This window comes from Cavia porcellus, unplaced genomic scaffold, assembly GCF_034190915.1.
Source record: "Cavia porcellus strain 051 isolate PalLab524CR breed Dunkin Hartley unplaced genomic scaffold, mCavPor4.1 scaffold_3, whole genome shotgun sequence".
NCBI classification, from domain to species: Eukaryota; Metazoa; Chordata; class Mammalia; order Rodentia; family Caviidae; genus Cavia; species Cavia porcellus.
The window spans coordinates 36,499,498-36,527,133 of NW_026947486.1; the positions used below are offsets into that span (position 1 = coordinate 36,499,498).

Below are 27,636 nucleotides of genomic sequence, written 5' to 3' on the forward strand. Positions count from 1 at the left end.
ATGGACACAGGCTTCCGACGTGATGTTCAAGAAGGCCTCCAAACACTCTGTGTTATGCAGTGGATTCCAGTCTATATAATTTTAGGTGAGTAAACCACAAGGCCTGGAAAGCACATGGGATGAGGCCAAAAAAGAGCCCAGGTATTACTAGAAGAGAAATGCCCAGTGTGCTTATCTGCTTGGTCCCCCTAATACTCCCAATAGAGAGGACTAGAGCTAGGGCACAAAGACCAAGAGTGAGGCTATGGTTGTTCTTGTTTAAAGATTATTCCACCCTTCTCAGGAGATGTGCCCTACATACGGCTGAAAAGACTCATATTTGGGGATAGGGTGATGGTGGCTTCTAGAAGTAGTGTTACTAGGTAGATATAAGGTGTTTTTCTAGTGTCAGTTTATGGTGAGAGAATTCTGGGACATCTGAAGGCTCTCTGGATGACTTATTAGAATTTGGAGAAAGGGCTATTTGTTTGTTAGACTCAGGGAACAGCGGTCATTAGTGCTGGGCAAATTGACTGACTGGCAGCTCCACACCATTCCCAGAAACCAAGGCATTGTTGTAGTCAGTTATGGGAGGAAGTATGAAAACTGGGTGAGGAGAAATAATGTCATTCTGAAGGATAGGACAAGTAGGGTACAGCTGATTCCAACCTGTGAGTGGCTTTATGACAACCTTAGGGCAGATGCTTTTTTTTTCCTTTGGGTACTGGGAATTGGCACTGTGCCAGTGAGCTATAGCCCCAGCCCAGCACATATACTCTTAACCAAGAATTTAGGATTGATTATGGAACTGAGTTTGGATGGAAAGAATACCTCTTTACTTTCACTAATCTCTAGTTAAAATGTAGCATTTCCTTCAATGATGAATGTAGGCAATAACCCCCAGAGGTGTTAGCAGTACCCATCAGCAGACATGAAAAGATTTGCATTTCATATTAGAGTTGTTACAAGCATCTTGAAATTTCATTTATGCCTACAGCTACTTCAAAATTCTACTATTGGAATCATCATTATATCTAGTTATGTTAGGGCCGACGCCGCAGGGAAAGAGACCCCAAGGACTCAACTCTTGGTGAGGGAAAAAAGTTTATTTCCATGCGCATGGGGTCCCTCAGGCAAACGTGTGCGGAGGGGCCCCGAGGGGAATCTGTGCAGGGTTTTTAAAGGTATAAGCAGGAGGCAAGCAAGTTTACAGAAGCAAATCGCATTGGTTAATTTTGAACGGCGCAGGACTTGGCTAACGCTGATTTGAGGGTCTGGGGCTGAGTAACCATGGAGACCGAGGGTCTTGGGTTGACCTTAGAGTGCCAGGTGCCCCCTGGTCCTGTTCATGCAGTACATTCTTTTGCTTATCTCTATCTTTACAGAGAACAGAACATCTAGTGGTTAATGACTAGCAGAGACATTCCTTTCTGCCCTGCTCTGATTATCTCCTGGGAAAGGTTTAGGGAGTGAAACATTCCTTATAGCTCTGTTCTATAGCTCGGGGGGGGGGGTTACATTACAAATGGGGAGTCGATTCTCTCATTCCCCCCTTTTTCTTGTGGATGACTTTTAATCTTAAAGGTCCTGTATGGGTAAGGGATCATATTGTTGACGTAGCACCATAACTTTTACTTGAGAAATCTGGGCCCTCACAAACCGGGTTACTCGGTTAATGAGGCAAGGGGCTATAGCCATGACTATAATGAATCCGGCCAGGGGTCCCAATAAAGGGAGGATATAGGGCAGAATTGATTCCCGGAAAGAGAACATTTTGGTTTTACTTGAAGGGGGCTCTCATACAAAGATCTTTAACAATAGGTTTTTTTTTGTTTACAGGGGGACCAAAGCCGCCGTGTAAGGTCGGCATCAATGTTATCAAAACAAGCAAGCTAAAACAGTTTATAACCAGCATAATCTATGTTTTAGTCAATTTTTAACTTTAAGGGTTACCAGTCTGTTGTGTAGTCCACTGAGTATGTCCCTCGTTGTCTGCTGTTTCCAGTGGCTTCACATGAGTGTAGTGAATCCGCGCAGTTTTTCCTGTTACCTTGATGGCAGTGGGGGTACTGAGCACCACGGTGAAAGGTCTTTCCCAGTGGGGTTCGAGGGAGTCATGGTGATGACATCGAACCAAGACTGGAGTCCTTGAGGCCTTGGTCTCTGAAGGCAGGTCCAAGTGTTTTTGTCTAAACAGCTGGTGGATCCAGGCCAACACAGGTTGGAGTGTCTGTAGGGACTTAAGATCTTGATTAGTAATTTCAGCTAATTTGTCTTCTGACAATCTTGGAACCAATGGCGGGGGCCTCCCAAACATGGCTTTAAAGGGGGAAATTTTAGAAACATATGGGGTATATCTAGCTCTTAACAGTGTAAAGGGAAGAAGGCTCATCCAATTATTGCCAGTTTTTGAAGACAGCTTAGCTAAAATGTCCTTGAGACTTTGGTTCATATGTTCTACTTGTCCTGAGCTTTGTGGCTGATAGGCACAGTGGAGTTTTAATTAATCTTTAATGCCTGGGCTAACTTTTGGGTGACTCGGGCTATGAAAGCCAGGCCATTATCGGACCCCATTGATAGTGGGAGGCCAAATTAAGGTATGATCTCATGTAATAGCCTTTTAATTACCACTAAGGCTGACTCAGACTTAGTAGGGAAAGCCTCTACCCAGCCAGTAAAAATGTTTATTAATACCAAGAGATAGCAGTGTCCCTGTAAATTAAGTTTTACCATGTCCATGAAGTCTATTTTCCAATGTTCTCCTGGAACAATTTCTTGATGTTGGGTGGTCTCTAACGCAGAGCTCTCGGCTGAGTTGACTAACAAGCACTGTGGGCATCTGGAGCTCGAAGAGGTGGTCAGTTTGTAGAGTTTTGGAATAAAATATTGAGTTTTGAACAATTCTGCAAGGTGAAACAGCTCCCGTCCTAGTGTCTTTAGTAACAGTACTTGTTTATCAGGTAACTGGTATCAGCTCCTTGGGGTGGGAGACTTTATTCCAAGTTGAGATGCCAACTGTAGGTCTTTTTTTGTGCAGACTGGTTCTGACAAGGTCAGAGGACTAGTATTAGAGCAGTTACTTTTTTGGTTGACCCCTCTGATGTGGTTGCTATTTTTTATCTATGGTTGGGTGAGCCTTGTAAGGAATAGCAATCCATTGAGGCAGCCAGACAGCTGCCAGCAAATCTAGAATCTGTGGAGCATTTTTAGATGGCTTTCACGTATATGTACAGTAGCAAAGGGATATCTTTAGTAAAAAATGTTTACCCTCTTTTTCGTGGCTAGTTTTAGCCTCTCAGTCAAAGCAACAAGCTACGCCTTTTGGGCAGAAGTGCCAGGCTCTACCCGTTTAACCCAGAGTACCTCCTTTTTGGTGGTCACTGCTGCCTCGGCCATTTGTTTGCCGTTTTGGATGAGGCTGCTTTCATCGAACAGTTGTCGGCATTTCCCAAAAGCTGGTCAGTAAGATCAGCCTGTAGGTTCTGCTGCAGTTCGAGGATGTCAGCGCACTCGTGGAGAGAGGTGTCCTTTGTTCCTCCGGATCATCATCAGGCATAAGGGTGGCTGGGTTTAAAGCTGAAGAAGTCTTGAATATCATTGACTGTGGGTCTAGAAGCAGGGCTTGACAGTAGAATTCTGGCATTTGAGAGCCTTTTTTTAGGAGGGGTTTTGATAAGAGTCTCTAAACTGTGAGAGGTTACCACAGAAATCACTTGCCCAAAGCATGTTTCTTCGCTTCCTTAAGTAACATTGTCACAGTAGCTAGTATTTTAAGGCAGGGAGGCCATACTCCTGTTACTGAATCAAGTCTTTTGGAGAGGTAGGCTATAGGCCTCTTTTAAGGGCCAATGTCCTGAGTTAGGACTCCTTTGGCAATGTCTCTGAGTTTATCTATGAACAAGGTGAAAGGCTTGGTAACGTCAGGGAGTCCCAGGGCTGTGGCCTCTGTCAAGGCCCGCTTGAGCTGCTGGAAGGCCTGTTTACATTTATCAGTCCAGTTCAGCGAATTTTGAGTTTCTCCCTTATGGGAGTCAGTCATATAGAGGCAAGCTTTTCAGTAAAATTTAGCCTACAGTATCCAACTGCCCCCAGAAACTCTCGTCTGTTTTTTTAAAAGTTTTTTTTCTCATAGAGCAATTTTAACACCTTGGCTATCTTTTTGTAAATTTTTTAGTTCTCAAAGACCTTTTTGTGCTATCTCTATTAACTGGCTGAGGGGCATTTTCTTAAACCTCTTAAACCTTTGCAATTTTTGTCTAACATGTGGGGCCCACTGAGTTACAAAGAGAACAACTGGCAATATTGGGAAACCTTCTTACCTCTGGATGTCCAGTCAGGGTGGCACAAAAGGAGAACATGGTTTTGGCATTCCGGATCAGAGAGCCGGCTTCATCTGGATGGCACACTGCTTTTTGTCCAAGGGTGTCACGTGGCAGGCCATCATTTTACTAAAATTATATTCTTAACAAAAAGGGCTTTTTTACAGGTAACAAAATTGTGTTGCATAATCTCCCAGATGTTTACAGCACATGTAAGAACTTGTATCTTATTTTTAGTATCACCTATAATCTCATTTTAATGAAAACATTTTGCAGCAAAGTACAATCTTATGTATACTTCTACCAAAACTGATCTAATACTGTCAAATTCTGAACACATTTACTTCTTGTCAAACCTGTTATTTGTAGTACTATAAACCAAGACAAATAAAATTTACATCCTCTTGAGCCTTCTACAACTTACAATAATACCTCTCAAACTAAGCTTTAATCTTTTTCCACATTCTGGCATAGCCAGACACCTTTACTTGAAGACCACTCTTTTTGTCCCTTTTTTTACTATTACCAGTCAATTACCTTTTTTTTTTCACTTCTCAGACAACATTAAAACTCTCAACAAAACCCTTGAAGTCACCTTCTAGTAGTCCAAAACATACTTATTTTATGTCTTTTTACCACATAAAAATGCTGTATTTTAAAAACAAAACTGTAACCTTTTAACTGGCTCAAATATAGTACCGCCTGGTTTTTACTTGGCAAAGTTGACATGACTCTTAATAACCATAGATATACATATATATGTGCACATGTTTACATTTTTACCAGAGAGAAAAAAATACTCCTTTTAAAAGGCATGTCGAGGTTGCAAGCAATCAATTGAAGTCTTACATATTAAACAAGGCGCCACAACATTAAAGACACAAACAAAGGGAGCTTCTTGCATAGTTTGGTGAGCTAAAGGAACAATTGAATCTAATAAGCCATATGGATCCTGCAACAGAAATGGGCAACAAGCCCCTAAGTTAGTAACAAGTTTAAACAGGCAACCAAGGAGAGGGCGGAGGAAGGAAGGGTTTTACCCACGGTGGGGGCTCCTCCCTGATGTCCTGCCATACCAAGATGTAGGCGACCTGGTTGAGATGGCCCTCTCGTCCGGGGCAGAAGATGATGTTCTTAACTGCTAAGATGAGGGGAAGGTGGAAAGTCCCCTCCGGTGGCCAACCCATGGAGAATGTGGGCCACTCAGACGAGCAGAAAGTCTGCCATTTACTTTTTTAACCTGTAAGGAGAGATTGTGAGCCCTCTTTCGAACCTCCAACCAATGGTCGAGGGTGAGGGACAATGGGGACGATGTCATTTGTCCCATGGTGTTCTGAAGACAAAGAGTGGTTAGCGTACGCGCGACACAACAAATAACCGTTCACAACAGTCACAACACACAGGACAAACAGGCCGGCCACCTCACTCTCACGCATTAGTTTCACACCAAACGAGTCACCTTAGGGGGTGCCTCCAGATTGGCCCGGACGGACCACAGATTGGGAATGAAATTCCCCAGATTGGCCCAGACGGACCACAGATTGGGAATGAAATTCCCCAGATTGGCCCAGACGGACCACAGATTGGGAATGAAATTCCCCAGATTGGCCCAGACGGACCACAGATTGGGAATGAAATTCCCCGAACGAGTCACCTCAGAGGGTGTCTCCGAATTGGCCCTGACGGACCACAGATTGGGCCCCAAACCGATAGGAAAATCCTATCGCAGACGGTGAGCCACGGAAAACCGTGTGGGGCGTCCCCCGGTCACCAGAGAACAGAGAACAGATAACAAAAACAGGTAACAAAAATTGCCCCTAGACCGGAGCCGTTTGGCTCGGGGCGTAAAATACCGGTAGATTGATCCTCAGAGTAAAAATAAGAAGCGACCGGTCGTACTCACCCACCGCAGAGCCGTTGAGGTCACCTTCCGTGAGACGTGCTATCTCGCTGGGGCCTCCAAGATGTTAGGGCCGACGCCGCAGGGAAAGAGACCCCAAGGACTCAACTCTTGGTGAGGGAAAAAAGTTTATTTCCATGCGCATGGGGTCCCTCAGGCAAACGTGTGCGGAGGGGCCCCGAGGGGAATCTGTGCAGGGTTTTTAAAGGTATAAGCAGGAGGCAAGCAAGTTTACAGAAGCAAATCGCATTGGTTAATTTTGAACGGCGCAGGACTTGGCTAACGCTGATTTGAGGGTCTGGGGCTGAGTAACCATGGAGACCGAGGGTCTTGGGTTGACCTTAGAGTGCCAGGTGCCCCCTGGTCCTGTTCATGCAGTACATTCTTTTGCTTATCTCTATCTTTACAGAGAACAGAACATCTAGTGGTTAATGACTAGCAGAGACATTCCTTTCTGCCCTGCTCTGATTATCTCCTGGGAAAGGTTTAGGGAGTGAAACATTCCTTATAGCTCTGTTCTATAGCTCGGGGGGGGGGTTACATTACAAACGGGGAGTCGATTCTCTCAGTTATTTAATGCAAAATCAAGAACTACATTTGTTACTGGGTCACATTTTGAGTAATATTGTGATAACTACATTTTAATATAATGGATTTCCTTTGTGTGTTTGTGTGTTTTATTTTGCACATTTGAAAATATTATTTAGAGAATGGAGTCTGTTGGCTTCATTGAACTGCCAGATGGATCCATGGCCTCCCAAAATGTAGAATTGAATTAATAAGCTCTATTAAAGTATAAACATGTTGAGCCCATGAACAGCTTGACTTTGGCTGTATCAGGACATGGAAGTGATTTTATTTTTGGTAAACTGCTATATGAGAGTTGCAGTGAAAGGATGAAATAATGAACAGACAAATTTAGTAATGCATGATGGGGGACTGTGAGATCAATGCCTCAGGATTGGCAGAGACAAAGACACTCCAAGCTAGCCCACTATTTAGTAGCTGGTGTAGGGGAGAGGGTAGGTACTTTTCCTGGAACAGTGCAGAGACTGTGGTAGAATGAGCAAGTTTAACATCATAAAGGAAACAAGCCAAGATCCATCCCCACACATGAGTGCTAATCTCACTGACCCAAAGAAGAAGATGATTTCCACATTTCAAAACCAGCCAACAAAGCAGGCAGGGCAAGGACAGCCTAGGACATACTACGTCAATTTACAGTTCCTAGTCCCCAACATTTATAGTCTTTCATACTTGCTTTTTGTTCTTCTTTGCATATTACCATAGTTTTCTCAAAAAGACTCATTTAGTAAGTTTCAGGCCTCAGATGGAAGAGCAAAAGGGATAGGAATGTCCTAGGAGATTTGGCATTGTGTTGACAGTCACCATTTCAAGCCTAGATCCCCCAAAGAGTGGGAAAAGAACAGGGAAAAGTGGTTAAGAGAGGAAGTTATTTAAGCCTGTGGGCTGGGAATGCAGCTCAGTGTAGAGTACTTGTCTAACATATACTAGGTAGGTCCTGGGTTCAACCCTGCACGCCATCCCTAAAAGAAAAGGAAAGAGAAAAAGAAAAAAAAGAAAGGAAGAGTGTGATAACTCGGACCCGATATGAAATTCAAGGAAGCAAGAAATTAAAATTTGGGAAGCAAAGGCTTGATTAGGTAAAATTCAGGCCTGGTGACGAGTCTCTGGGAGCCAATTTGGAGACTGTGCCCTCACAGCTAAAAGTCAGGACTTTTTATCTTGTAAATCCACAAACAGCTGCTGGTCACACAATGTAAGGAGGGGGATGGGGGTGTGACGCACTACAAAGCAGAAACAGCAATTGCAAGTCTCCCTGCATACTAGCAAGTTTAGATAAGAAGAAATCTTGTTTTTCTTAGCAAAGAATAGAGAAGCCTAACAGCAATTAACAATCTTAGTTACCCTACTTGAGCACCACAACTATTCTATTTGTAGAGGGCAACAATGGTTAACATATCAATTAGGTAAGATTTTACAATTCTTTACAGAGGAGAGCATTGATTAACATATCAATCCTTTGCCCAGAGGGAAAGGAAAACACGTATTTACAGTAAGGCCAAGTTACAGGTATTGCTATGATACAAACGAAGCTATTTTTGTGAAGAATGTACAATCTAATACAATCTAATGCAATTAACACAATTTGTGATGGGGGGGGGCTACTGGGTAGGGAAGACCCGGGCTGTCAGGAGCTACTACCTCAGGCCTTTGTTTTATGGTCTTTAGGAAGTTAAAACTTAACCTAATTAGATTTGAAGGGAGAAGGGGAGGGGAAGCAGCAGGTAGGCTTATACAGAACAGACCTTACTGCACGACAGTTAGGGGGCCTTATGTTATAACAAGAGCTGCGATTCCTTTTTAGCATGGAACTCTCCCACCAAAGAAGGCCTTGGCATAACCCTTGAACACAAAAACTCACATTGTTTTGGCTTCCCTGGGGCAATTTTCCTTGCTAAAGTTGGTCTTTTCTCCCAGAAAAGGATCTTTGTCAAATAGTATTTTATCTATTCCTTTTTGTCTTTCTAAAGACAGTGTCTCCAGGCAGGGAAAGGATAGAGGTTACCTAAGAGGCTAGAAGGCAAGTGTTAGCTTCAACTAATGCCTTTTTCTCACTAAATCTCATCAGCTTCCAGTCACTCTGGAAGAGCTGGAGGAGTGTTAGGGACACATGATGGCACCATTATGTCGTCAATTCAAAACACAAGTATACAGGTCAGTGAGATTGAGTGATTCACTATGTTATACAACCATCATCGCTGTCCCTCTCTAGGTTCACCCATATTGTCAGAATTTTTCCCTTTTCAAGGCTAAATAATACTACCTTGTTTGGATACACTCACTATTGTTTCTCACTCACCCATTGATGGGCACTATCACCTCGGCTATTGTTAATAATGCTGCTACAAACATGCGTGTATAAAAATGTCTTTGAGACCCTGATTTAGTTCCTTTAGATATAAACTCAGAAGTGCAATTGTCTAATCATGCAGTAATTCTGGATTTTAATTTTTTGAGGAGCTTCCAACCTGTTTTCCACAATGGTTACATTATTTTACATTCTCAACAACAGTGCACAAGAGTTCCAATTTCTCCACATCCTCACCAACACTCATTTTGTTTGTTTTTGCTGTTGTTATTATTGTAATCATACTAATGGATGTGCAATGACAGCTCACTCTGTGTGTGTGTGTGTGTGTGTGTGGGTGGGTGGGTGTGTGTTTGTGTTTTCCAGTACTGGAAATTGAACTGAGGGCCTTAGCATTGAGATGTATCTCAAGCCCCTTTTTATTTTTATTTTTGAGACAGAATCTTGTTAAGTCCCTGAATTGCCCAGGCCAGGCTGGAACTTGTGATCTTCCTCCTAGAGTACTGGGATTACAGGCTTGCACCACCAGGCCCACTTTTATTGTGGTTTTGACTTGCATTTCTTGATGATTGCTGATATTGAACATCTTTTCATGTGTTTTCTGGCCATTTGTCTTGATATCTTTTAGAGTATCTTTCCATTTGTCTTGCTCTGCTCATGCAGATGTTAAACACTCTGATTTTGTTCCTTTAGTGATTATGCTATGACTTAAAAGAAACTTGGGTCTTTGAAATTACCAAGATAGCTATAGTATCTGACAGGGTGTGATGTACCCAGAAGTGTAGAATACATTGAAATCTCTTATCCAGTAGTTATAGAGCAAATATTAATTATAAGACTTTGAAATATTAATTATAAGCCTTTGCCGAGACTACAATAATTAGTTAAGGCCTTTTACTATCTAATAACAGGGATGAATCATTCATTTATTCAATCATTGTACATATTTTATGTCAGCATTGAACAGACATACAAATCACCACAATATAAGATGGTAGGAAGTGAAAGAAAGATCCACGACAGAGAGATACTAGGGTGGTAGTGAAAGAAATGTTGAGACAGGAGAGTGAAACAGTGTGGTGTGGTAAACAGAACAGGAGTTTTGGGGTACACTGTGACTGAATAACAATTAGCTATGAGACTTTGGACAAATGCTTGAATCTCTTTAATCCTTAAGTAACCCGATCATCTCAGCCTGATCCACAGGAAATTCCCCACACAGAAAAGCCAGTCTTCCTTCCTTTCTTTCTCTCTCTGTCTCTGTCTCTGGTTTGTATTTTCTCTCTTTTCCAGAGCCTCCCCTACTACCTTTCCTCTTCCTGAGTGATGTTCAAAATTGTAGCTGACTGCAGAGCATTATTGGATGTGATGAAGAGGAAACAAGCAAAATAGGGAAAAGTTGGAGAAAAAAGGCAGAATGACAAGAAGGAGGAAGGAAGTGAGAAGAGATGAATTGGAAACATGAGTTGGGGGAGATGTGGGATACAAATATTCATGATCCTTATACTTGGGCAATAGCTCTAACAGCCTTTCTGAGAAGCAGTTTCCATTCAGGAGAAAGCTCTCTATCTCTTCTTGGCTTGTATCACCATCTCTCTGAACTCTTACACTGTACTCCTTTGTGATCCTCTATCCTCTAGTCTACACACTCTCCAATCCATTCTACTGTCTACTTCCAAAAGATTCTTCCAGAAACATCTTTGATTGCATCCCTTTCCTGCTCAAAAATAGGCAGTGATTTCCCATTGCTTTCTTGATAATGTATGAATGTGTTAGCCTGGGCATTCAAGGTTATTCTGCCCTCTCTTGCTCTGATCCTTTCCCAATTTATCCTCCTCATCTTCCCCCTCTATGACACTTCTATTTCAGGCAATCTAATCTCAGAATAAGCCAGAAATGAAACCTTCCTACTCTTTCCTCTCTGCTCTGAGTATTCCCTCCACTAGAGATATGCCATGGCAGCACTTTCTGGATTCTTCAGAGACCATGCAATGTTCTAGTATGTTAAAAATGTTGTCATCTGCCTCTTCCCAATTCTACCTTCTATGGTGAACACAGAAAAGAAGTCTTTTTTACCAAAGGGATTGATAAACTTGGTTCAATATACCATTTAAAAAGAAGCCACAAAAAGGAAAAAAACTAAGACCTGTACTGTAAAGAATAATATCAGAGTAGATTTATACAGTTATTCTAAATTTCAGAGTGATACAATGACCTCAGAGTTTAAAATCATCACTGTTATCACTGGTTATTTTACAATAATTGGTTTAGTCTACAAGTTCAAGACAAACATACTAATGCATTTACTTTTCTTCAAAGATCACAAAGTTTACATAGTCTGTCCCCAAACTTTTGTGTCGATTAATTAAAAGTAAGTCTGGTTAAGATGCTTTACAATGATACATGAATGGCTAAGAGTTTACAATGCTTTTTTAAAACAAGAACTTTTTAAATTTCATACAAGACCATCTCTACATTTTTTGGACAATGTATTTTGAAAAAGTTAAACTTGAGAAATTATTTAAAAGTAAATAACATTAGCAACCACAAGAAATACTATTTATAAAATAAATGTAGTTATAGAGGCTACTTTTTAAGAAGCTTAAATACAACGATTTTTAGTAGGATAGATACACAACAGACACTGTCTGGGGAACACAGTGCAACATCACACTACATAGATTGGCATTGCCAATTGTCAAACAACAAAAAATTCCCTTTGTTTAAAATTGGGCAATGAACTCTGTATGAACAGTGAATTTTATTTTATCACTCTCACCAAGAGCATTAGAAATGTCTACCTGCAGAGCAGCATCACTTGAATATCTACATTTGTTGCTTTAAGTCCACAGTCTTCCTCTGAGAGGAAGTCAGTACTGTAATCCAGGTCCAAGCCTTCCCACTGGGCCAACAGGTGAGAGAATGGGATGAAGATCAAGGGAGACATTAGTGCCAGGCTAGAATAGTTCTCACACATCTGCCCCTTGCCTCTGCTCCCACATTGCATCTATAGCTCAGCACCTCTGAGAACACCACTCAACACCTGTAGACAGTCTAAGACTGTGCCACTTCTGCAAGACTCTGCTATTTTGCAAGAATAGGCTTGGTACTGACTTTTATATCTTTTGTCCTTTCTAATCTATATCTCCATGAGAAAAGGGGCCATTCCTTATCATTGTATTTCTCAGGAGACCAAGATGTACATATATTGATGGTCCTGCTAGATTTCTTCTTTTTAGTAGAGACCTTTAAGTCAATCTTCTTCTCTCCTTCCCTAAGATATCTGTGTGTGTGTGTGTGTGTGTGTGTGTGTGTGTGTACCTTCCCACTGTCTCTGATTTATAATAAAAAAAATAGAACATAGTCTGGGATGTTCAACATACTAGTTCTGCCACCTATTTGCTACAAGAACTTGTGCAAATAAGTCTTTGAGAAAGTAGATCATTCATACTCTAATTGGGAAGACCATAATGCTTGCTGCTTAAGACTGTTCTAAATATAATAAGATGAGAAAATCCTCAACAGATTATAATTTTCTTCTTTCCTATGATAAGAATAGATATTTTTTGGAACCAAATCACCTTATTTGTCTTAGTTTATTTTCTGTTGCTGTAACAGAATATCACAGAGTAGGTAATTTATAAATAATAGAAGTTTCTTTAGCTCATTGCTCTAGAGGCGAGAGGAAGCCTAATGTGAAAGTGCCAGTGTCTGGAGAGGGCCGTCTGTTACATCATCCCACAGCAGAAAGTGGAAGAAGGAGAAAGAGAGTGCACACAACAGAGAGTCAAACTCATCATTATCAGAAATCCACTTAACAGCATGAAACCACTTGCCTTTAAAAGTCCCACCCTCCCCAAAGTTGTTGCATTGGAAATTTTTCCAACACATGAAATTTGGACATAGCATCTTACCACTGGATCTTCAGAAGCATGACAGTCATTTCTGTGAGAGGCACTTAGACTGATTTCATTGGCTCTTCAGGAAGAAAAATGATGACTAAAGTCCTAGGAAATTAAGCAGACAAAGACTTTCATGTGTTCCTACCACCTCTGCAAACTCTATTAAGATATCTCTCACTATTCCCTCTCTGCCATCTGTATGTACAGCAACTACATTGGGCTAAAAATTCAAACTCCATGGAATCTTTCAAATGGATTTGAGAAATAGTCACCTATCTCAGGTTCCCATTGCCCCTCACCACAGTTGCTGAAACTCTTTGCTGATCTCTCTACCTGTAGTGTCCTGTTTTCAGTTATCCTAAATTGTCTTCCTGAAACATAAATATTCTCTGCTTAATAACCTGTATGGACGTCTTTTCCCTTTAGCATCAGGTCTAATCATCCAAGTTTTCTTTCCTGTTTCATCCCTTGTTTTATGATGTGCCATGTTCCCTGTGATTTTAGAGATTTTGGTGTTACTTAAAGGCTTTGGATTCCACTATCTCCAGGCTTTTGTTCATGGAAAGCCTTTTCTCCGTCGAGCTATTGGTCAAAATCTTATCCTTTTCCTGAAATTTAGCTTTAAATATTATCTTCTACATGAAGTCTAGAGCCTCTAGAAGGTAAGGACCTTGTTTTCTGCATGTATTAATGCAAAATAATACCAAAAGTATTAATATACTTAAAAAGTGCTTAAAATAGCACTTGGCACTTAAAAACTTTCAATAAATGCCACCTACTTTTATTCCCAAGTTCAGAGAAAAAAAATACACGACCTCATTGAACCTCAGTTTCTTCCTCTTTATTTTTCTTTTTCTAACTTTTCTTTTCTTTTCTTTTCTTTTTTAAGAGCAGAATGTATTTATTGAGAGAGAGAAAGCTTCTGTCTGAGAGAGACAGAAGGGGTCCCAAGTGCGTTGCCCAGTTTCTTCCTTTATAAAATGGTGGTAATAACTTTTTCTACCTATCACAGCTGCCAGAGGATTAAATGAGATAATACACAGTAAGTGCTGAACAGTGCTGTTTCATAATAAATGCTAAATATCTATCTCAGTGCATAGCATTGAGGATCATGTTTGCATTATTTTCATTGTTTCTGTATTTACTCCCTTCATCCTCTTCTTTCCAGTCCCCAATACTCTCCCCCTGCTTTTAGCAGAGATTTCATGTGAGATAAGTCAATGCTTGTTGAATTATCAAATGAACTTTTACTATTATAAGTTCTTATTTTTATAGTTCATTGAGTTCTAATAAGTAATCAAGAAGCCACAGAAATTTCTCTTTGACAAGTTAGCCATGTTCTTGGATTTATTAAAGCATTAAGCCAACTGACTAGAGTTGGCAGATACCACCAACACTCAGATTTTGGTCATGTCTTGAAATGTGATGTTTCTACCCATAAGAAAGAAGTACTGAGCCAGGCTGAGGCAAGAGGATGGCAAGTTCAAGCCCAGCTTAGGCATCATAGTGAAATGAAAGCCAACCTGGACTACAGAGTAAGACTTGAGCCTGTACTGGAAATAACTGGTTATCTATAGCCTTATACATACAGGATCTGCCTATAACCTCAGAAGAACTTTCCTTGTTTGGAACAATGATATTGGTCTTCCTGTTAACTTTCACCTACAACTGGAAGAATTTTGAAATTGAACTTCTCCCTGTAGTGCAATTTGAAGTAACAAATATTTATTGTGATCCATCTCCTTGAGCATGGCACTGAGTCGACAGCTGCTTTCAAGCATTTGTAGTCTTATTATAGGGAGTGGACCAGACAGATGATGAGATACCAATAACACAAGTAAACAAAACAAAACAAAACAAAACCAAGACAGATGCATAAATAATGTGCTGGGAGTATACAGGAAAGAAAACTCTTAATGCTGCCAACGCTATTAGTGCAGATAGCATCAAGAAAATGTCATTTGAGCTGAGCCCTGAAGGCTGAGAGAATTTTGATAAGCAGAATGTAGGGGCAAGAATAGTCAAAATAAAGGAATGATGTACAATAGGGGAATTGAAAATAGAAATTTAAAAAATATTTAAATACCCTCCAGTGAAATATTTATAATGACTAAATAAATAAATCCAGTAAAGCATTTATGCTGATAAATACTTAAAGAAAGGCTTAAAAAAACAACCTAATTTTATGCCTTAAGGAACTAGAAGAAGAATGAAGTTCAAAGTTAGCATAATGGAGGAAATAATGATTAAAACAAATAAATGAAATAGCCTGCAAAAGCAATGAAAAGATTTTAAAAAGGGTTGACATATTGGAAAGATAAACAGAATTGAAAAACTTTTAGCTAGACTAACCAAGAAAGAAAGTCTATCAAATAAAATAATTATTAAAGTGAAAAAATTTCACTAATGATACCACAGAAACACAGAGGATCACAAGAAACTACTATGAACAATTATGTACCAACAAATTGGATAACCTAGAAGAAATGGATAAATTCCTAGACACATGTGGCCTACCAAGAATGAATCATGAAGAAATAGAAAATCTGAATGAACCAGAAATGAATAGAGATAAATTAAACAACAAATTAAAACCTAGAACCAAGTGACTTCATAACTAAATTTAACAAAATATTCAAGGAAGAATATTGACATTTCTTAAATTCTTCCAAAAAATTAAAGAGGAAGGAGTACTTCCAAGGCCAGCAATATCCTAATACCAAAGTTTAGAAAAGAAAATTATGAGCTCATCTTGCTGATGAACATAGAAGAAAAATTCTTCATTAAAACACTAGCAAATCAAATCCAACAACATATTTTACTCACCTTGATCAAGGAAGATTTGTCTCTGGGAAATAAGGATGGTTCACCATATGCAAATCAGTAAATGCAATACACAACCTTAACACAGTACCTATAGCTATCTCAATAGATGCAAAAATAAGACTTTTGCAATACTGGGGATTGAACTCACAGCCTCTGCACTAACCTACACCTCCAACGGGTTTAATTTATTTATTGATTTTATTTTGAGGTATGGTTTTTCTAAGTCATTAAGTTGCCCAGGCTAGGTTTGATTTTGTGATCCTCCTGCCTCAGCCTCCCAAGTAGCTGGGATTACAGACATATACTACTTGTGTACAAAACAAGCATTTGATGAAATTCAGTGTCCATTCATGAAAAAAATTCTCACCAATTTAGGTGTAGAAGAAATATGTCTCAGTATAGTAAAGACCATATATGAAAATCCCATAGGTAAAATTATATTCAATGGTGATAAACTAAAAGATTTTCTTCTAATTAAGAATAACACAACAGCACCCATTCTCACTGTTTCTATTCAGTGTAGTACCAGAAGTCCTAGCAAGAGCAATCAAACAAGAAAAAGAAATAAAAAGCATTTAAATTGGAAAGAAACAAGTAAACTGACATGATTGTGTACATAGAAAACCCTAAACTCTAGCCAAAAACTTTTAGGACTGATAGACATAGTCAGTAAGGTGGCAGGATACAAAAATCAACACAGAAAAATCAGCTACATTTCTATACACTAACAGAGAACTATCCCCCAAAAGAAATAAATCAAACAGTGCTATTTACAATAGCATCAAAAGGCATAAATTTAACCTAGGAGATAAGAAATCTATACACCAAAAACTAAAAGATGATGAAAGCAGTTGAAGATGACACAACTGAATAGAAAGAAACTCAGTGCATATAGACTGAAAGAATTAATATTATTAAATTGTCCATGCCACTCAAAATTATCTATGGATTTAATGCTCTCAAAATTTCAATAACATATTTCACAGAAACAAAAAAATCAATGCTAGAACTTATATGGTATTACAAAAAACCCTGAATAGCTAAAGCAATCTTTAGAAAGAACAACAAAGCTGGATATACCACACTTCCTGGTTTCAAACTATATTACAAAGCTTAGTAATCAAAACATTGTACTACTGGTGTAGAAACAGATGGATAGATCAATGGAACAGAATAGAGAGCCCAGAAATAATTTCACATATATATCAAGTAATCTTTGACAAGGGCAGCAAAATACAAAATAAAGAAATGCTAATCTCTTTAATAAATGATATCAAAGTGGACAAACACATGTAAAGCAATAAAATTGAACCCTTGTAGTGTATCATATATAAAAATGAACCCACAATGAATTAAAGGCTTACTTACAAGACCTGAAACTATTAAATTTTTAAAAGAAAACATGAAGTAAATTTGACATTGACTTTGACAGTAACTTTTGGGGGGCCTATGACAACAAATGCAAAAATAAATATCTGAAAGTACATGAAACTAAGAAGCTTATGCATGGCAAAGGAAACACTAAAAAGTGATAAGGCAACCTACAAAATGGAAGAAAATATTTGCAAACCATGCATCTGTTAAAGGGTTAATCTCCAAATTATATAGGAACTCATATAACTCAATAACAAAATAAAAATAGATAACCTAATTTTACAAATGGGCAAAATACCTGAATAGACATTTTTCCAAAGAAAATGTACCAAAAGGCAATAGATTTATAAAAAATATTCCCAATATTGTTAGTCACCAGGCTAGTACAAATCAAAACCATTGAGGGGATGTCACAATTAGGATGACTATTATAAAAAAGATGAGATAACAAGTGTTAGCTAGAATGTGGGAAAAGGAAACCCTTGTATACCATTGATGGGAATGTAAAATGATACAGCCATTATGGAAAACATATGTAAGTTCCAAAGGTTTTGAAATCAGTTATCTTGAGATATCTGTACCTTCACATTCATTATAGCATTATTCACATATCCAAGATATGTGGCCAACCAAAGTGTCCACTAATAAATAAAGAAAATGTGACTCCATGTACACACACACACACACACATACACACACACACACAAACGATATTATTTAGCCATTAAAATCCTTCCATTTGCAACAACATGGATGAACCTGGAGGATATTATGCTAACAAAATAAGACAGACACAAAAATACAGATATCACATGATGTCACTTACATTTGGAATCTAAAATAGTCAAATTAAGATGGGCATGGTGGTTTTTGCCTATAGTCCTAGGTGCATGGAGGCTGAAGCAAGAGGATTTCTTGAGCCCAGGAGTTTGAGTTAAGCCTGGGGAACATAGCACGACTTTGTCTCTTAAAAAATATCAAACTTAAAGAAGCAGAAAGTAGAATGATAGTTCTCAGGGACGAGGGCAAGGGGAAAAATGTGGAGATGTTGGTCAAAGGGTACAAAGTTTCAGTTATAAGATAAATGATTTTTAGAGCTTTAGTGTAATGACTATAGTTAAGAATACTATATTATTTACTTATAACTTGCTAAGACAGTAGATCTTAAGTGTCTTCTCCCCTCCACACACACACACACACTATGCATGGTGGTGATGTATTAATTTGATTGTAGTAATCATTACACAATACATACATATATCAAATCATCATGTATATCTTGAATATATTCAATTATGCTTCTGGAAAAATGTTAACTTGAAATAAACCATAGATTTACATGTAAAACAGAGAATGAAATGTTTTAGTACAGAACAGGAGAAAAACTCAGTGATTTGATGTTAAGCAAAGAGTCAGATTTGGCATCAAATCTTGTTTTCCTGTAAGAGGAAAACTATGATAAATTATACTTCACTCAAACCAAAATCTTTTGTACCAAGAAAGAATCTGTTAAAAGAATCAAGAGATAGACACAGAATAAGAAAAAATGTTTTCAAATAAGATGTTAGATGAAGGGCTTGTTTCTAAAATGTATGAAGGACTCCAAAATTCATTAGCAAAAAATCAGCCCAGAGGAGGGCTGGCAAGGGGAGAGGGGTGATAAGGATGGGACCAGGATTGACTTTGGCCTTTGTTTGGGCCCTTAGTCCTGTCCTACACACTGGGAAGAAGCACTGAGCAAAAATCCTGGCTATATAAATCTTTATGTAAGATCTGGGAAGCCCAAAAGGTCTCCAAGACTATGACACATCATCAAATTTCATCTGTCCCACAACTGACAATCTTGGGCTGAAGCTATAGGATGAAAGTTTCACCCAGGGAAGTGACAGTCTTTTCAATGCTAAGAAATGAGCCTGTTAAGAACTCCATCCCAGAGAGAAAATTTCTGCTTTTCCTCTGATTTTTGAGGAGCCAGTGAGGGTCCAACATACCCCATTAAACTCCAGTATCATGTGATCTCTGCACCTGTCATTTTGAGTCCTCTTGGATTAAACATGTTCATGATGGTGCCATAATTCATGTCTCACTGCTGGGCAGCTTGAACTGTAGCCCAGGCTGACCTCAAACTATGGTCATCCTCCTGCTGAGATTCACTTGGTCACCCTGAGTACTGAGATTACAGGCATGCGCCACCAGGCTGGCTTGGGCATAAGATTTAAAAACTCACTTCACTAAAGAAGGATACATAGAAGATAGCCAAATACATGGAAGACTGTTAAGCATTAGCTGCTAGAGAAATGCAAATAAGAATGATGAGATTCAACTGCACCAAATCTATTGAGAATACTTAGCCATCCTCAGTACAAATCAAATTAGGAAACTACGATGTGAACTCCTCCTTCATAATCCTCTCCATGGTGTCTCACCTGAGAACGAACAAGAAATATTGGAACTGTCTCCTGATGTTGGGGTCAGAATATCTAAGGGAGCATTACACACACATACAAACAAATGCTTATCCTTCATCATATTTTCCTAAGACACACATGGAACTCTTGATATGTTCTCTTTAACTTTTCCACTTTTGGCCTCTGTTTCTTTCTCTCTTTAAATCCCACATTTGTCACAGTGCACTTCATTGATGACATTCTTACAGGCTGGATATGGAAGGCTTATCCTCAAAGGACACACGGTTTCCTTCAGGGCCACATCCACGGTTCCAATAAGTTTCACAAGAGGGGTAGTGTTTCTCCAGATAAGGGCTCCTCAACTGCCTTACAACTGATAGTTAAATGAAGATAGAGATAAGGTACACAATCTGTCTCTATTTTAAAAATAACATTACATATCAATACTATTATATATAGTAACTAAACATTATTCACTAAAGTTTCTCCATTGTTGAAATTTATTTATTTACTTATCTTTTCATCCAGTCTAGATGAAATTTGTTGAATACCCATTATGTACCAGGCACTCTTGTAAATACTAAGAATTTCAACAAAATTTACTTGAAGCAAGAAAGGAGTGATACACTTAGAGTATCTTTAATGGGTAATGATTCCTATGTAACTTTATCTGAGTTTTCTTCTGAAACTTAACTGGCAAATTTATTTCCATCTTTTACAAAGGTCAGAAGCAGCAGAGTTTTTGTTCATAGCAGACTTCCCATAAAAATTCTTCCCTATTTCTTGGCTAAGTAGCATGTTCTCGACAATCACCTCCTGCAGTTCTTCTAAGGGGAATTCAGTTCTTCTTTAAGCTTTCTTCTAATGTACTCCATAACATGATTTTTAAAAGCAATGCCCATTCATTCAGTCTTTTTCCTTCTATATTCCAAACACAAGAGACAAACATGCTGGTAGGTAACTCTTGAATTTTGCTCCCTTGTCTGAAATGTTCATCTATCATGATATTGCACCTATTCGAAGAAGTCATTTCCTAAGTTTGTCCCTTTTAATTCATGTTATATGTATTTAGCTCCCCTTTCTCATGAACGCAGATTTAAAAGTGGAAGATGGCTCAGTGGTAGAGAACTTGCCTAAGATGCACAAGGCTCTTGACTCAATCCCCAGTACCACAAAAAAGTAAATAGATAAAATAGAATTAAATTCCTATTGTTATGTATCAAGTTTGCATTTCATAGCATGCTATATCCTTTTGCTAACAGAGATAAATTTTTCCCCCTCTGAACTTTTGCAACATTTTGAAAGGGACAAGATAGAATATAGTAAAGCAGTCTCTAATCTGTGTTTCTTCTCAGCATCAAACATTTTGCACACTGTAGGCAGGGTCTCTCCAAAATATGCAGACTTAGCAGTTCAACAAAGGAAGAAGGGTCAAGTTTTTAGAAAAAAATTCACAAGGTCCTAAAATGGGAATAATCAGCTACCAGCCCAATATGCTATTCTTTCTACTTGCTTGGCAGTGCCATCTTTTAACTCCAGCTGAGGGTCTTCTCTGAGAAGTTCATGGTTTTGCATTTTTCTCCATGAAGATGTCTGCCATCAAGGGAAACCAGATTGAAAAACTCAGAAGTCAGCCAGATTCAGAGCATAGCAAGGCAAAGGGTGCAAAAGAGAAGAAGAGAAGAGTCCCACGTCCTCCTTGCCTGCTCCCTCAGTATGGAATTACAGTATAGGTGATGAAAGGCACGTTGAAACTTGAAAGGAACTGAAGAGCATGAACCCATTATGTCTCCTCAGGAGCAATTCCCATTATTCTCATACCCTACTTCCTGGTGCTCACTGAGTTCTGGGCCTTGGCGGTGCTTGCCTTAGCCTGGCTTGCCTATGATTGGAACACCCCCAGTCGAGGTAAGAGGCGGGGGAAGAATGGTTTTTCTATCTGTGCCAAAGATGGAGCTACGAGGACAGGGAGGTAGGTGAAGAGAAGGAGAAAAGCAAAAGAGGGAGGGGAAAGGGACAGAGAGCTCTGCCAGCTGCTTAGGAAGAGCTAAGAGGTTGATGTTTCTGAGCAGAGAATCCCAGCCTCAGTATGTTTCTCCATTGTCTTTCTGGTTGGGTTCAGAGAAACAAAGGCTTCCCAAGGGAGCTGGATTCAGGGACAGTACTTCCAGCTCTGAGGGGTGAGAAGGAGAATCCTTTCGTGGCCTGAGGACTATAGAAGAAATGTCCACCTCTGGGAGAGGGTAAGTAATGCCAATGTCCCTCCTGCTCTTTCCTTTGCTTCTCTATTCACAGGTGGCAGACGTGCTGCTTGGGTACGGAACTGGACCCTCTGGAAGTATTTCTGTAATTACTTCCCAATAAAGGTGACTACATTTCCTCTGGATTCCCTTGGTTCTTGTTGCCATACCTCTCACTCTCTACTTAGTTTCATATTTCCAAATGCTTTGGTGGCCAGCAGTGAAGGTCAAGGCCCAGAGATGTAAGGCAGAGCAGAGACCTAAGGTGGATGGGCAGATGGAGATACAGATGGAAAACAATCTTTCCCTCAGTGGCAAACCCAGGTCAGCCTCTCTGACCACCAAAATTTCTGACAAACCTATTAGCAGGGATTTGGGGCTCTCAGAGGGACACATAGGCTACCTGCTGGAGTCTAATATATTACACAGCTTGTCTTTTTTGTGCATAGCCAAACTGACTCAATCTCCCTATAACAGCTGGTGAAGACTCATGATCTTTCTCCCAAACACAACTACATCATTGCCAGCCACCCCCATGGTGTTTTATCTTTTGGTGCCTTCATCAACTTTGCCACTGAGGCCACTGGCTTTGCCCGGATTTTCCCATCTGTCACTCCCTTTTTAGCAACCTTGGAAGGCATTTTCTGGATCCCACTTGTGCGAGACTACGTGATGTCGATGGGTGAGTATAAGTCGTTTAATTGTCTAATCTACCTCAAGGTTCCATCCCCAATAAACTGCCAGTTATTCACTACTAGAAGAGGATTTCATAGAAAACGAGTCCTGAACATATTGAGCCAGTATCAGGAGTAAATGGCCAAGCATCAGGTTCTGTCCAAGACCTGGGATGCATAGTTCAGTTGGACAACAGGGGAAGTTACAGAGCTTCATATGACTCTCCAAGACTTTTTCACAGGGGCAACCAGTGGGATAAATTCAGGATCAAAGCCTAAATAGAATACAGAATATGAAAGCCAAGTACTAACCACAACTGCAGGGAAAATTGGTCTAGATTTTCCAGACTCTTTACTGGGATGTTGTTGACTTCTTTTGGCCAGACATTTATATGGAAGCTCTCATCTCATATTATTTCAAAGACATTTTAAAATCTTTCATATCACCTAGTACAGTCTCCATCTCTTGGATAACATGCCAGAGGACACAAGATAGTCATCCATCAGAATCCAGGACAACTTAGCCATGCTAGGCTTCAAGCCAGGGCATAGTGACAAATGTCTATCTCTATGAACCACTATGTATCCTTCTGGACACCAGAAAAAAACAGAAACCAAATACTAAAACATAAGATACATTTATCTGAAGGAGCCAGGTAGTACTGCTAGAATCTCAGAGGATGTTTCAATTCCTCTCTGAAGTTGGCATGGCCCTGAAGCAAATGGCTGGAGCCTGGAGGCAAGTACTGTCACCTGGTAGAGAACAGGAGGTAAGGACAGAGCAAAAATGGGATTCAGAAGTGATTCCATTGTTTATCTATATTTCAATTTGGATTGGGTGGGCTCCAGACCTGCCTACTTTCCAAAATCCCTAGGCAATGTCTCACCATTGGCAGGTTTCTCTTATGGAAAAACATATTGATGGTGGCTATTCCTGGACACCACTGAAAAAGAGAACTCTGGAGGGTTACTGGTTTCGTCAGCCTGGGAAGAGTATAGGACAGCAGTAGTTTGTGTATAGAGACAGGAAGGGTGGCCATAAGGACTGCTGAACTAGAAGGTAGTAAGTTATGAATGGAAGTAAACAGAAGAACTCAGTGTAGCCTCAACCATAGGAACACAGACTCTAAGGCAAACAGCTGGACCCATGTTAGGCCAGGTCAACCCGGGATACCAGGACCAAAGATGGAAGTAGACAACCATCAATAAGCAGAAAATAGAACTATCTCCAGCAGGAGGAGCCTGGAGCAACCCTTCATCCCATCCTTAGACACCAATTTTATTCTACTACTTGACTCTTGTTTCACAGGCATGTGCCCAGTAAGTAAGTTGGCTTTGGAGTATGCTCTGACACCAAAATACTCAGGCAATGCTGTGATTGTTGTGGTGGGTGGAGCTGCTGAAGCCCTCTTGTGCCACCCAGGAGCCTCCATCGTCGTGCTCAAGCAACGTAAAGGTTTTGTGAAGCTGGCACTGGAGACAGGGTAGGTGCCTAGATTCTGGAGCTTCCACGTCTAGGTACCACGGATCCTTTGTAACCCTTTGCAGAAGACTGCCCTCCATGGCAAAGCTGCTAGAGATTTGCTCTTAACTAAGGTTGCTTCCTTCTACCCTCTCACACTGAGTCTTGGGTGTGTTTGGGCCTGTACACTTTTTTGGGCACAGTTTTTTTTTACTTGAAACTAGTGAAAGAATAGCAGAAGGAGACATTTTTCTTTTCACCTGTTACCCTGGTAGGCTGAAGGTAACAGGAGTTTCACTCTGTACCCACCTGTTCACTAAGAGGCCTGAGAAATCCCCAAGGGCAAAGAAGGCACTGGCCTTGGTGATATGAGGATTACAAAATTGAGTAAGACATGCCCAAAGAGCTTAAGTCTGATTTGAAAAGTAGAACACATTCATTCAGCAGTTATCAAATACCTACTGTGTGTTAGGCATAGTGGTGAAGAATTGAGGATATAGGAATAAGAGTTCTGGTCCTTGCAAACTCACTGTGAAGTATGAGAAACAGATCCACATACATATCATTACAAAATATATCTAGAATTCAGTCACTCACTACCTCAACTACCATTACCTTGTTCAAACTACCATCATATTTCCCCTGGATTACTAAAAACTTCTAATTGTTATCCAAGCTTCTGTCTCTGCCTCTCTCATCTTCAAGAGTCTATTCTCATCTGCAACCAGAGTAACATAACAGATTATGATTTACAGATCATGTCACTACTCAAAATGTTCCAGTGGCCCTCATGCCACTTAGGGCAAGGCCACAGTCCTTACAAAGGACCTCAAAGACCCTTAATTATCTATTTTCTCTAGTTCTAAACCACCTCCCTGACTTCATCATTCACTATTCTTCCCCCTTGCCAGTCATGCTTGCTTCTTTGGTGACCCCCCCACAACAACAGGCCACATGTACCTGCCTTAGGGTCTTGGTTCTAGCCATTCCCTCTGCCTGTATCACTGTCCCTGTCAGAAACTGCTCAACTCTTTCGAGTCTTTGCTTAAACATCTCTTCTCAGTAAGCTCTTCCCTGACCATCCTGCTCTATTGTTTTCCTGTTGTATTTACCATCTTCTTGCATGCCATCTATTTTACTTATTTTATATTATTTTATTGTTTATGATCTGTACCCTGTCCCCAAATTCCATGAGGACAGAGATTTTAAAAAATTCATTGTGTTCCCTAATGTGTCCCCAGGACCTAAAATAGTGTTGACACATAGAAAGAACTCAATAGAGATTTCTTAAATGAATGACGTACTGTAAGGAAGATGTGTACAAATTGCTATGGGAGCATCAGTTTATGCAAAGATCTTGACCCAGAGTAGAGGTTTCACAGGTAAGTGATATCTGAAGTGTGAATTGACAATTCATTTGAAAGTTGCCAGTCCCGAAGTGAAAAATACCTGAGGCATTCAAGGAGGACCTATGGCATTATCAAGCACCATGCCAGGGCCTAGGGATTCACAGATGAATATGACACAGTTGTCATCCCTGATTAGCTTGCTGTCTCCAGGGGAAGTTAGACAGGAAAGGAGATGACTGTAACACAGAGCTTGGAAAATGGGATGGCAGGACACAGAGAAGCACTAAGTGAAGAGTACGCAGTCCACAGTGCACAAACTAGAAGCAGTCAAGGTAAGTATCTTCAAGGGTCTGAAATGGGAACTGAGTATTAAAAGGCAAAATGGAATCTGCCTTACGAACTCTGAGAGAGTAGAAGGTACAGACACAGGGATGAGAGAGAACTTGGCACAGGTAGCCTGGCTAAACAAATTGTGAGGAAGGAGTGGGGAGGAGAGAAGAAGCTAGCAGGGAAATATGAAGTCTAGAGAACAAAGGCTGTGATGAGCAGCAGGTCTACAGTGCAGAGCACTAGAGGAGCTTTAAAGACAGGAATGATACATCCACATAGGTATTTTAGGAAGATTGCTCTGGATGTTCCTTCCCATCAGGACAAGTGCAAGAGCTCCTTTCAGAGAGTTCAGGTGGGACGGTGGGACCTGGCAGGAATGGGACACAAAGCTGGAGATGGTTGTCTTGTGTTCTTGTCCAATCAGAAAGTTGAAGGTTTCCAACTTTGGAAAAAGTTTTTCTGGAGGGAGATTTCACTTCCTTGGAGAGTTCACGCTCCTGCCCCTCTCTTTGCAGGGCATACCTTGTTCCTTCGTACTCCTTTGGTGAAAATGAGGTTTACAATCAGGAGACCTTCCCTGAAGGCACATGGATAAGGTTCTTCCAAAAAAACTTTCAGAAAACGTTTAAAAAAATCCTGGGATTAAATTTCTGTACCTTCCATGGCCGAGGCCTCACTCGAGGATCCTGGGGTTTCCTGCCTTTCAATCGACCCATTACCACAGTTGGTGAGCTGTTCCACTCTCCCTGAACTCACCCATCTCTTGATCACTCCCACCTTAAGTCATCCATCAAGCCCCTCAGGTCCTGGCTTCCAGTCAGAGTGGGCAAAGGGAATTGAGAGCAGGGCAGGGAGGACAACTAATCAGATAATAGTTGTAACCATTCATATGTGAGACAGACTTCAATAGTAGTTAAAAGATTATCACTATTCACACACATTCCTTCAGCTCTTGCACTCATTATCATTCTCATTCTGGGAAGCATAGGTAAGCTTAGGTGACCAGAGAATGAGACCAGGCTAGAGCTGTAGCAGAGGGAAAGACTGAAGGGGAAGGACTCAGATACAGTCATTATGTGGTCCCAGTGAGGGATGGGTAGGGTGAGTTGGGGCAGGGATTCTGATGCTTGTCTCCTCCTTCTCCATAGTTGGGGAACCTCTGCCAATCCCCAAGATTAAGTGGCCCAACAAGCAGACAGTGGACAAATACCATGCACTCTACATCAGTGCCCTGCGCAAGCTGTTTGATCAACACAAAGTTGAATATGGCCTCTCTGAGAACCAGGACTTGACAATCATATGATGGGACCAGTTTCCTTATAACTGAACTCCAAACCATGAGGAATCCAAGTAAAGCCACAGGGAAGGGAGAATTTGGGGAGAGGGGTGGATCTCAAGGATGAGGGGATTTCAACCAAGGCAAAAAGTACTTAATGAGTCAGGGTTCTAGCAATGGCATTCCCTTCCAAGTGGCCACGGCAGCTCTGAGGAAGGAACCAGATGTGCAGTGGGAACTAAGGAGGAGTGGGAGGAGGCAGCTATAATCAGCCCTGATTGTTTTAGGGCAATAACCTAGTCTAGGAGTCTTGTGAATCACTCTAGCTAATTGTCTAATTGAAGTAATGAGAAGTCAACAAACACCTCACTCCTTCTTCGAAACCTTAGGAACATCATTACTATTTAGGATTATGCTTAGAAGTTTAGTTGATAATAGGGACAGTTTGTTGCCTGCCAATACAATTTGGAGATTGTCATAGGTAAACTCAGGGCCTGAACTGTGACCTCCTGATCCAAAGAGGCAAGATTCCTTCAGTCATGACAGAGTTCTAGATTGGCAATGCAGTCACACTGTTTCTTGAATAAAAATAAAACTCTAAGTATGTAAAACATTATAGGCCTATTTTCCGATTATTCTGTGATTCACCACTGGGCATCCCTCAAGCCTAAGAGTTGTGCTTCTGGCTACAACCATTTTTTTCT

General features: G+C 40.3%; 1 protein-coding gene across 1 annotated transcript; it reads left to right on the forward strand.

The window, feature by feature from the left end:
• On the forward strand, positions 1-27,636 carry Dgat2l6 (diacylglycerol O-acyltransferase 2 like 6). The gene is made up of 7 exons (XM_063245557.1): positions 1-85; positions 21,399-21,509; positions 21,897-21,967; positions 22,319-22,523; positions 23,825-23,999; positions 26,172-26,383; positions 26,805-27,636. Exons 1-7 carry the CDS (start codon positions 1-3, stop codon positions 26,957-26,959), a joined length of 1,014 nt encoding a protein of 337 aa, XP_063101627.1. The 3' UTR covers positions 26,960-27,636.